This window comes from Drosophila suzukii, unplaced genomic scaffold (genome assembly GCF_043229965.1).
Source record: "Drosophila suzukii unplaced genomic scaffold, CBGP_Dsuzu_IsoJpt1.0 scf_22, whole genome shotgun sequence".
NCBI classification, from domain to species: Eukaryota; Metazoa; Arthropoda; class Insecta; order Diptera; family Drosophilidae; genus Drosophila; species Drosophila suzukii.
The window spans coordinates 40,105-52,027 of record NW_027255909.1 but is presented as its reverse complement, the minus strand read 5'-3'; the positions used below and the strand labels follow the sequence as shown (position 1 = coordinate 52,027).

General features: G+C 45.1%; 1 protein-coding gene and 2 long non-coding RNA genes across 7 annotated transcripts; all 3 read right to left on the bottom strand.

Annotated features, from left to right (window-relative positions):
* Positions 1-564: 564 nt before the first annotated feature.
* LOC139354791 (uncharacterized) lies at positions 565-1,935 on the bottom strand. 3 transcript variants are annotated; one of them, XM_070999036.1, is made up of 5 exons: positions 1,602-1,935; positions 1,346-1,527; positions 1,091-1,263; positions 957-1,036; positions 565-891 (listed from the first exon to the last, which is right to left on the bottom strand). In XM_070999036.1, exons 1-5 carry the CDS (start codon positions 1,727-1,729, stop codon positions 846-848), a joined length of 609 nt encoding a protein of 202 aa, XP_070855137.1. In that variant the 5' UTR covers positions 1,730-1,935; the 3' UTR covers positions 565-845. The 3 variants fall into 3 exon arrangements, with proteins under 3 accessions (XP_070855137.1, XP_070855138.1, XP_070855139.1); XM_070999038.1 differs by having other exon boundaries at positions 585-891; positions 1,342-1,527; positions 1,602-1,748; XM_070999037.1 differs by having other exon boundaries at positions 584-891; positions 957-1,263; positions 1,342-1,527; positions 1,602-1,748.
* Positions 1,936-6,384: 4,449 nt separating this feature from the next.
* On the bottom strand, positions 6,385-7,705 carry LOC139354792 (uncharacterized). 2 transcript variants are annotated; one of them, XR_011605648.1, is made up of 3 exons: positions 7,535-7,705; positions 6,689-7,231; positions 6,385-6,600 (listed from the first exon to the last, which is right to left on the bottom strand). It is a non-coding gene; the product is annotated as an uncharacterized lncRNA (long non-coding RNA). The 2 variants fall into 2 exon arrangements; XR_011605649.1 differs by having other exon boundaries at positions 6,387-6,600; positions 6,960-7,231.
* Positions 7,706-8,270: 565 nt separating this feature from the next.
* On the bottom strand, positions 8,271-10,499 carry LOC139354785 (uncharacterized). Of its 2 annotated transcripts, XR_011605645.1 has the most exons (4): positions 9,736-10,499; positions 9,491-9,682; positions 8,876-9,253; positions 8,272-8,761 (listed from the first exon to the last, which is right to left on the bottom strand). It is a non-coding gene; the product is annotated as an uncharacterized lncRNA (long non-coding RNA). The 2 variants fall into 2 exon arrangements; XR_011605644.1 differs by having other exon boundaries at positions 8,271-8,761; positions 8,876-9,682.
* Positions 10,500-11,923: the final 1,424 nt, after the last annotated feature.

Below are 11,923 nucleotides of genomic sequence, written 5' to 3'. Positions count from 1 at the left end.
AGAATAAAATTAGTAAGATACTGATAAATATAAATAAACCAGTACATACCATTAAATGGTCGAAACGTGAACCTATAGCAGTCCGGGAAGCACATTACCAAGAGGTCAGGAACCGAATATTTGGGAAACATGATCCGGACCGGAACATTTCGCCAAAAATTGCAAGAGCCCGGAGGAGAAGTCAGCAGCGAAAGGCAGAAAGAAGGATGATTTGTTCGGCCATCAGAGCTGCGGTGGAAGGCGACAACAGACCATTCGCACAGGTAAAGATCGAAGACCTGGACGTCGTGGGTCTCTTGGATTCCGGGGCATCAGTAAGCTTGCTTGGGGAAGGTTGCCTAGAAACAGTGGAAAGGTTAGGACTGATAATAGAGAGATCACAATCGATAATGAAATCAGCAGGAGGTACGCAGCATCGGGGAGTGGGGAAGATTCAACCCAACATCTCGTATAATGGGGTAACACATCGATTGCCGATACTCCTTTGTCCTTCCTTGAAACAAAAATTATACCTAGGTATAGATTTCTGGAGAAGATTCGAATTGGCACCAGAGGTGGTGGGTGTAGAATTCTTACATTAGGTGGAATCCGAATTTATGGCCAAAGGAGAACCGATAGAGGCACATGTCCTATCCCCCGGACAGACTGAGCAACTGGAAAAAGCAAAAGGACGTTTTCTGTCCTACGAAAGTCAAGGATTAAAACTTACCAAGGTAGAAGAACACTCGATCCAGTTAGTTGAAGGAGCCGTACCCGTCAAGGAGAGATTCTTTCCCGTGTCTCCGGCGAAACAACAACTGCTGTTCGCAGAAGTCGATAAAATGCTACGGTTAGGAGTCATCGAGTTAAGTGAAAGTCCCTGGAACAACCGAACGACGCTGGTACAGAAACCTGGAAAGAACAGGCTGTGCTTAGACGCGAGAAAACTGAACACACTTACAGTGAAGGATGCTTACCCACTACAGAACATTGAGTCGATTTTAAGCCGGGCGGATGAGACGATTTTCATTAGCAGTATCGATTTGAAACATGCGCTCTGGCAAGTGGAACTCGATGAGTAAAAGTCGTCCCTTGACCGCTTTCACAATACCTGGAAGGCCACTTTATCAGTTTCGACGAATGCCATTCGGATTATGTAATTCGGCTCAAAGGTTGTGTAGGGTAATGGACAAGGTGATTCCACAGCGTCTTCGCAGCCGCGTCTTTGTATACTTGGATGACTTGCTGATGATATCCAAGACTTTCGAAGAACACTGCATGTTGCTGAAAGAAGTGGCAGAATGTTTAAAAAAAGCAAATTTGACGATCGGCCTACACAAGTCAAAATTTTGTTTTAAATACTTGCGATATTTGGGATTCATAATCGGTGATGGGGCCTTGCGGACGGATCCGAAGAAAGTTGAGGCGATTATGAAGATAGAGGTGCCCAAAAATACGCGACAACTACGCAGCTTCTTAGGAACCGCAGGCTGGTATCGCACATTCATCCAAAATTTCTCCGGTGTAAGTGCGCCGCTCACTGACTGCCTTAAAAATAAAACAAAATTTATGTGGACGGAGGAAGCAACTACGGCACTCGAAACGCTGAAGAAAGCACTTACCTGTGCGCCGGTATTAGCTCATCCAGACTTTGGAAAACACTTCTGGATACAGTGTGACGCCAGCCATGTAGGAATTGGGGCAGTATTATACCAGCAAGACGTAGAAGGATCGGACCGGCCAATAGCATTCTTTTCGGCGAAGCTGAGAGGAAAAAGAGTGTCTCGCAGCAGTAAAAGCCGTGGAAAGATTCCGTCCCTATGTGGAGTTAAAACCGTTCACGATAGTTACCGACCATGCAAGCCTGCAATGGCTTATGACGCTTAAGGATTTGAACGGGAGGCTGGCGCGGTGGTCGTTAGCGCTACAGGCACTCGACTTTAACATAGAGCATAGGAAAGGGAAAGACAACTGTTCGTACCCAAAGGTACTCAACATGACCACACCCAACAAATCAAGCAGTAGCCAAGTTGGGAACAGTACCCGGCGCTCAGTAGCACCCACTGCATATGAGAATGGCTGATCAGCATATTATATGTCTCACTAACTCACCGTCTCACCGACTCAACGGCACACTGACCGGCCAATGCAGTCAGCACATTCTGCAGTGTCTGCCGAGCCAACTACACAAACTGCTACCATAATCAAAACTCCCTGACCTACCTACCTACTTTAGAATATAGCGCACTTCACTAATCATTACACTAAACTTTCGTCTTCCAAGTAGTATATAAACATGTACCAAATGAAGAATAAATCAGTTATCAACACACCTCTTAACTCCGCGGTTCTACTTCCTACATCTGGGAATAGCGCTCGTAATACACTATCTCAACTAACAGCTAACCACGTTAGCTCACCCTCAGCGCAGCTCTAGCATCGCCTGTGGTCCGGCACCGTAGTAACCATCGTTACCATTGCCGCGACGCGATCTTCCTGCCATCAAAACGTCCCCGTGCCAGCGACAAGTGCTCATTACCCCCTTGTCCCGCGGTGTGACCCGGAAGTGTCTACTTCGGTTAGGCACAAACATTGGTGACCCCGACGTGATCCTTTAACAACAAAGGATCACACTCAAGCAACCCCCTTCCCACAAAAGGACTCACAGCTTTATCCAACTTCACAGGATCCGCTTCTTCTTCCAGCGTCACAGGAACTTCAGCTTAATCCAGCTTCACAGGATACGCTTCGTCTTCCAGCGTCACCGGAACTTCAGCTTAATCCAGCTTCACAGGATACGCTTCTTCTTCCAGCGTCACAGGAAGTTCAGCTTTATTCCAGCTTCACAGGATTCGCTTCTTCTTCCAGCGTCACAGGAACTTCAGCTTCATCTAGCTTCACAGGATCCGCTTCTTCTTCCAGCGTCACAGGAACTTCAGCTTAATCCAGCTTCACAGGATACGCTTCGTCTTCCAGCGTCACAGGAACTTCAGCTTAATCCAGCTTCACAGGATACGCTTCGTCTTCCAGCGTCACAGGAACTTCAGCTTAATCCAGCTTCACAGGATACGCTTCTTCTTCCAGCGTCACAGGAACTTCAGCTTTATTCCAGCTTCACAGGATACTCAGCTTCATCCAGCTTCACAAGATTCTTTGTTTCCAAGACACACAATATGTCTACTTCATTCATTGAGGAAACAAGTCACACAAGAATCGATTTACACAATCGATTACTAGACACACAAAACGAACTGCAAGGGAAAATCCAACAGCTCATTAAGAATTATGGCAAGGATTCTGCCGACCGACGCCACCGAGACGGCTACTATTCTGGTAAGCTAAATCAGTTAAACGATCTCTGGCGGCAGTTTTGCGACCTAGATGAAGAAGTCCAGCAAGCGGCACTACCCACTGGAAGTGAATACTCTTCACGACTAGTAGCACTTAAAGAGCTGGTCGAAAAATATCAGAATATCTTTCTGGACAACATGCCGACTGGAGGCGGGCTTCCGAAGGCCCCCAGACGAACTTCGGCCAACATCAAGCTCACAACAAAAGATCAAGTCAAAGGAGATTCCGCAATTGACACGGTGATCCGACAGTTGCAGAGAAGATGCAACGAATTGGAGTCATCATTAACATTAGCCTCGAACGCCCCAACTGTCACCCCAGCCTTACAAAGGCACCTGGATCTCCATTGGGCGTTACTGAGGCAAGCCCACGACGAATTGGATAGCACACCTGGGGCCGCAGCTCTGGCAGAAGCAGAGCTAGCCCAATTCCACACATTATACGAGGAATACGAAATGAGCCTGCTACGAGAAAACGACGCGCCAATGAGCCTAAACTTGGCACTTCCGCCAATTAGCATTCCGGAGTTCAACGGCGAGTATCTAGACTGGTCACGGTTCCATGATCTCTTTGTGGAATTGGTACATAACAAACCATATTCGGCCAGTCAAAAACTACATATTCTACAGAGTTCGCTTCGTGGTGAAGCGAGGAACGTCTTGACAGACACAGCCTTCTCACAGGGTGGCTATGACGACACCTGGTTGCGGTTGAAGGCCAGGTACCAGAACGGCAAAATACTAGTATTCGCCGCCATAGCAAAAATTATTGACCATACGCCTATAGACGGTTCCTCGCGCAAACTAAGGGCATTACATGACACTATAAAAAACTCAATGAGTACTCTTCAAAACCTCGATATCAGCACAAAATCCTGGGATCCAATCCTGTGTTTTCTTATCAGAAGAAAACTAGACCAGCAGTCTCGAACTGCTCTAGAAAATTCAGCGGATGCACCAACGGAAATTCCAACGTTATGGAGTGTACTGACGTTTATTGAGCGGCGCGCTTGCATGCTGGAGACGATAAGCGCTCAACCGACAGCAACACTCCGCCATCAGTCAGTTCACAACGAAGAGAGCTGTAGGACAACATAATCTTAGAGCATGTAGCCGGATCTAGCAAATGGACCCCAAAGCACGGCGCCAAGCCATTATTCAAGTAGGAGCATGCACAAATTGTTTGTCTACAGCTCATAAGGTTGAAAACTGTGGATCACCGACCGCTTGTGGAGTCTGCCAGCGACGGCATCATTCACTGTTACACCAATGACCGACTAGCAATCCAGTGGCCGGCGCAGTAACCATTGCAGGCTACGACGACGTAGGAGGATATACTCTGCTCGCGACCGCCAAGGTCTCATTACAAGGGCCAAACGGTCAATTACAAACATGTCGCGCTGTAATAGATGGTGGATCACAGGTGAATCTTATCTCAAGGAGAATGGCAGATCTGCTATCTCTTAAGGAAAGGTCACCGATTGAAATATCTGGAATCGGAGGAAAAATATCAACAGCAATTAGATCAACACTATAGCTCTCATCAGTTACATCAGGGTTTGAAAGACTAATAGAGGTATATATTATTCCCACAGTCATTCCAGACCAACCGTCAGTATCGATTGATAACGATCTTAATATTCCCGGGGGACTGCCATTAGCAGATCCTGACTTTCGGCAACCTGGACCCATTGACCTAACCTTAGGGTCTGAGGTGTATTCTCGTGTAATAACCGGTGAACTTCTTGAACTAGGACCTAATAAACCTTTGGCACAAGGCACTAGGCTTGGTTATGTAATCATAGGTTATCTCAATAAAGAAACCTCATCTGATACGGAAATCAACCCTATTCTGGTAGAGGGCAGAGGTGATTTTGCAGGACCGAACGCTGCTTATGGGTCAACAAAAGATAAAAATCCGATGAATATAGAACCGACTTCTCATCAATTCAAAACCGACAAGAAGGCTGACTTTGGTTCAACATGTCCAAACCTAACCAAGAAATATCTTAGTTTTATTGCAGAATGTCCACATACCATAGACGTGCCAAATGATCAAGTTCTACGAGAGCACAATTTCAGTCCCCACGGTAATGTCAATTTTATCGCAAAGGAGAGTGTTAAGCAGCATCAAGAAGATGTGAAGGACCTGAATCACAAACCGCAGTTGAAGGAATGATCCACCTTGGTCAATGATTTGTTAGGTGCTTCCTATACAATTCGGTCAAGGGCTGACCGACATCACGACTTAATTGAGGGTACCCCTCAATGGGGGGGAGAATGTTCGTACCCAAAGGTACTCAACATGACCACACCCAACAAATCAAGCAGTAGCCAAGTTGGGAACAGTACCAGGCGCTCAGTAGCACCCACTGCATATGAGAATGGCTGATCAGCATATTATATGTCTCACTAACTCACCGACTCAACGGCACACTGACCGGCCAATGCAGTCAGCACATTCTGCAGTGTCTGCCGAGCCATCTACACAAACTGCTACCATAATCAAAACTCCCTGACCTACCTACCTACTTTAGAATATAGCGCACAGGACTAATCATTACACTAAACTTTCGTCTTCCAAGTAGTATATAAACATGTACCAAATGAAGAATAAATCAGTTATCAACACACCTCTTAACTCCGCGGTTCTACTTCCTACATCTGGGAATAGGGCTCGTAATACACTATCTCAACTAACAGCTAACCACGTTAGCTCACCCTCAGCGCAGCTCTAGCATCGCCTGTGGTCCGGCATCGTAGTAACCATCGTTACCATTGCCGCGACGCGATCGTCCTGCCATCAAAACGTCCCCGTGCCAGCGACAAGTGCTCATTACCCCCTTGTCCCGCGGTGTGACCCGGAAGTGTCTACTTCGGTTAGGCACAAACAACAACATCGTGGCCAACATGCTATCTCGGCCGAATGAAACCGCCGAAGTAGAGTTCTTCGATTTTGAAACAACGGAATTTGAGAGTCCTGAATACCTGGAAAGACTGCAGTTGGTTGAAGAGCAAGGAAGAGATAAATATCCGGACTTACGTGTGGAAGAAAGAGTTCTATTCAAGAAGACACACTTCAATAGGAAGGAAAGTGAGGAATTTGAATGGAAACTGTGGATTCCGGAAGCGTTGACGACAACTCTAATCCAGCAAGCGGCGACATGGCAATGCATAGGGGCATGGCGAAGACCTTAGCGAGACTTCAGCAGATGTATTACTGGCCCAAAATGGTAGTTCAAGTCCGAGACTTTGTAGCAGCAAGCGAAAACTGCAAAGAGAACAAGCACACAACGCAGATAAAGCGACCAGTGATGGGGAAGGAAGTACGGACAGATCGACCCATTCAAAAGTTGTACCTGGATTTCTTAGGAAAGTATCCGCGGTCTCGCCGAGGAAATACCATGCTATTTATCGCGTTGGATCACTTGACCAAGTTTGTGTGGCTAAAAGCCATGCCGAAGGCCACATCGACAGCTGTAACCCGATTCCTACAAGAAGGAATATTCACACAATTCGGAGTTCCGGAAACAGTCCAAACGGACAACGGAAGACAATTTGTCTCCAAGGAATTCGAGAACATGCTACAAGAATATGGGATTACACACATGAAGACAGGGTGATACGCACCACAATCCAATCCTTCGGAGAAAGTAAACCAATCCGTGTTAGCAGCAATTCGAGTAAACATCCAGGACGACCACACGCGATGGGATGAACACTTAGCGGACATACAAGCGTCGCTGAGGTCATCCATCCATAGCAGCACCGGAACTTCGCCGTACTTCGCCATGTTCGGACAGCACATATTTACGAATGGGAAATATTACTCGCTGGCTCGCAAGTTGAATGCCCTGAATGAAGCTGAGATAGCCCAATTGCCCAGGTCGGAACGACAACAGCTATCCAAAGAAAAAATAAAAAAAGGATACATCAGGCCTACGAGAAAGCAGCGAAGAGTGACAACTTAAAGGCCCGAGAGATTCAATACTCACCGGGACAAGAAATATATAAGAGAAACTTTGTTCTAAGTGACTTCAGCAAGAATAAGAATTCTAAATTTTGCAGAAAGTATACTAAATGTCGAGTCACAAAAGCGTTGGGAAACTCTTTGTACGCTTTGGAAAACTTGCGCGGCAATCCTTTGGGAGTTTTCCATGCAAAGGATCTGAAACAATAGTGCCCGGCTAGCAAATCACACTCACCAAGCTTTAATCTCAGGGTTGTGGGCGGTGGCCTACCTAGAGCAGAACAACCAGCAGCACACGCACATCCTCCACTCCTGTTCCGAGACGAGCATCGCAACCGTAGTGTGCTTGTTATGTGCTAAACGACAAAACTATGCACAAATTGGGAATTTAGCAAATATGTTTACATTAAGACTGATAACGATAGGCGAAAAATCGATACACGACTATCGACGACTCGTGAGCTCAGGGAGTCGTGCAGCTTAATCAAGTCATGGAACTGGTTCCTTAAACCGGATAACTCCAAAATGAACCAAGGTTTAAACTCGAAAAGTTTGAGTGGTTTTTGTGCGGAGAGAGGCTTGGAAAAATAAAACAAGCAAGGGTGATTAAAGGGCAAAAGTAACTGGTCGCAGACGGTTCTGTTGGAAAAAATTATAATATTAGCAGAAGTCAAGTTCCTACCCTATATTCCGTGAGGGATAAGCCTGGATCAGGAAAAGAGACTTACATAAGGAGAGACGAAGACCAGCCACCAGGAGGAGATCCAAATTTTCGACAAATTGGCCACTCATCCACGGATGGCCACAGGTTTTTATTCGCCCCTTAAAATTATATTTGCCACAGAAAAATAAAACTTGTTCCCGAAAACTGCAAACGACAAACCAAGTCAGCAAGCCGAAAGTTAAAATATAAAAATTGAGACTGATATCTCAGATTATGTAACCCGCCCAAATTAATTTATTCATACTTATATATATTTAAATTATTTATTTATTTAACCTATTTATTCACACAAACCCAAAACTATTGGAACATTGTTTATTGTTATTTATTTATTTATTCATATATATATGTACTCCCTGTAAAAGTTCGGTACCGTAGGTAGGATTATTAAATGTTAAAATTTAAGTGAAATTTCTGAATTATAATGTGAAAACATAATGAAGTGTTGTGAATAAAAATTCGTGTTGGGGGTGAGATGAGTTAGGCGAGGTAGCATGACCCACAAAACAGATTTGGGAGATGTGTCCAAAATGTTGAAGGATGCACTCATGGTTGGGAGGGACTCCAGGACCACGATAAGAGCTGTGTTGTCCAGTCCATTTGTTCAAGAAAAATCCGTCGTGAAATTGCTGTCGCCCGAGTTTGAATTTCCGTTTTGTTTTTGTTGTGTCCGCTGCGTAGACAACATTGTTGGTTGTTCCCCTCCCTGGGACGGTCGATGACTAGCCGGCACCTACACTGCGCGAAAAACAGGACATGACAAATGGCGCCCAATGAAAATATAAAAAATTAATGAAATGGAATCAATAAAAGTAAAATATTTCAAGCATAACATAAAATGTAAATACTCACCAGGGAATGTGGCAACAGAAAACGACATCGGAAACCAGCTTTTTGGACCGTGGGCGGGCTTAGAGGGTCGAACCCATCGTAGCCACAGTGAATGATATTCCGAAATGTCCTTTCTGCTGAGCACAATCCTTGCTGAGAGAGAGGAGACCGTCTACAAGTGGACCCATGACCGAGTAAAGGCGGGACATGCGAAGCCAGGCTAGGAGGTACATCAGTATGTGAAAGAAATAGAAAACAACTGTCTTTTTAATATGTTGTCTGTGGTAAAGTAAATTTGTAATAACTTATCTAAATTTATTGTCTATGCTTGGAGTTGGTGTGGTCCATGTACACTGGAATAAAGTGTGACATCGTTGCCCAGCAAATTTTAAGTCGAGGCTGAAAGATAAAGATCACGTAAATTAGTAAAATCGTTTAAATAATTATAAAAAATTGACACGAACGGATTAGGAACTGAAGGAAAGGAGAGAAAAGTTAGTGGGTAATGTAAATAGCTACGTCCCATACCCCCAGAATTTGTAGAAAGAGATATGAAAAACAAATATACATAAGAAAGAAATTAGGATATATATAGAAAATTGAGGAGGAGCTTGGAGTTCATCCGGAATAGGGTACCAGCAGGTATGACTCCGCCAGTAACTCGCTCACAAGCGAATCAAGAGGAGAAATTGGAGAACATATCGGCACCCGAAGGCATGGAGTCGGTAAGGGAGCAGAATCCTGAAGGAATGGGAAGCGGAAGTCCAGGAGAAGCGAGTGGTCTTCAGTCGGCAGGCGGAACCGGGGCCATACCAAAGTCTTTGCCATCTGAAATAAAGTCAGGGGTTAACGCAGCACTGGTTCAAGCACAACATACGTACCAGGTGGGAATGTCGACGGCATACGAAATGTTCAAACAGCAGATGCAGCAGGATATGTTGCAGTTCATGAAGGACATTAATGACTGCATGGCGGAGTGGCGCAGAGATGTCGCAGGTTCGCCAGGCCCAAGGACAACAAGTTGGACAGGGCCAAATACCCTCTTCGGGGACGCCGATGCCGCCACCTCAAGGCATTGCAGAGCAGCCGCGGGCGAAACCGAGTCAGATGCCAACATTCGACCCGAGGATGTTACAACCACCTCCGCCAATCACACTGCCAGGGGTACGTTCCTATATGGGATTCCCGCCGCCAACATCTGGGGCGCAGGAGAAGCAGGAGATGAATCGTCACGCATCGGAAGGGTATCGGCAAACCGCCTGGTCGACGGAGCAGGAACCAAGAAGTTGGAATGGGTCTCACACGACGCCCCCAGAACATCCTCCTGGAAACGGTGGGACACAGTACAACTTCAATCCAGGACCAGATCAGCGTCAGTCAAGCGGTGCAGCAGGCGATTCTGCGTTTAAAGTCGGCCAGCTGCGGAAGTGGGGGCTCAGTTTCGATGGAAGTCCCAGAAGTATGCCCTTGTCAGAATTTATATTCCGCCTCGAACATCTCCAAAGGTCGTATCAGGTGCCGTGGAAGGAGGTCCTAAGAGAATTTCACGTATTAGTGGAAGGACAAGGCAAGGAGTGGTACTGGATGTACGTGAGGTCGACGGAGAAGCAAGAGTGGACTAACCTGAGGTACGCGCTGCAACAGCAGTTTCAGAGTCACCGATCCAACTTCGAGCGAGAGTATGAGCTGCGAGAACGGAAGCAAAAGCCCGGAGGAACCATCGAGGCGTACATCCAGACCATGCTAGCGCTCAGATCTTGACTAGAGACGCCGTTTTCCGACTTCGACCTGATAAAAGTGATAAAAATGAACATTAGGGATCAGATTTCGATAATTATATACCCGATATACATCACTAACATGGATCAACTCCGACATGAATGCCACGATGCGGAGGGAATATTGGCGACTCGATGTACCCGACATCTAAGCAACCGCGAAACTCACCGAGGATCGATGAGCTTTGTCCAGAATCAGTCGGAGAAGAGAGTTTACCTGGAGAACAAGAGGAAGTGGAGGCATTAGCTAGACACTGGGAGAACAACAGGGAACGACAGCCACTTACATGCTTTAATTGTGGATCCGTGGGACACCCATTCAACGCGTGTGAATCGGAGGTGTTAAAGGTGTTCTGTTTCAAGTGTGGACTACCCGGTGTAGTAATATATATTATAATAATTAAATATATATTATATATATTTTTATATAATTAATTTTCTGACTCCTCCCTCTGTAAGAAATATATGGGTTGTTAACCTTCGGTCCAAACGCATATTTTCGGTTGGTTCCCATAGATAGATGTAAAGTTGTTCTCACAATTTAATATTTCTCAGATGTTGAATTATTTTTAAAGCATTCATTTGTTCCATCCCTTAATAATATTGTAATATATTTCGAAAGTCTCGTTAGTTAGCATAGGAGCGTCTTTCAATTTAATTTTTGATTGAAGTTTATGATACAGGTGTTGGGACCTGGTAATATCGGTTTTTGTTGTCAGCTATTTTTCTAGTTCTAGTTTTCTAATTCTATTCTATTTGTATACTATTTGTATGAGTAAGGCATCATTGTCTAAGATTCTGAATAAGTTTAATAAACTCTTTAATTACAATACTGATTAGCTGGTTACTATATATTTAGTAGATGTATACAAGTTGTTTAGTATCTGGTTTCTATATGTTTAATAGATGTATACAAGTTGTTTACTAGATGTATACAAGTTGTTTACTAGCTGTTTAGTATCTGGCTACTATATATTGTAGTATTTGTCCGTTCTGGTACTTGGCCTTTAAATGCAGCCAGGTGTCGTAATAGCCACCCTGTGAGAAGGCTGTGTCTGTCAAAACGATCCTCGCTTCACCACGAAGCGAACTCTGTAGAATATTCAGTTTTTGACTGGCCGAATATGGTTTATTATGTACCAATTCCACAAAGAGATCATGGGACCGTGGCTAGTCTAGATACTCGCCGTTGAACTCCGGAATGCTAATTGGCGGAAGTGCCAAGTTTAGGCTCATTGGCGCATCGTTTTCTCGAAGTAGGTTCATTTCGTATTCCTCGTATAATGTGTGG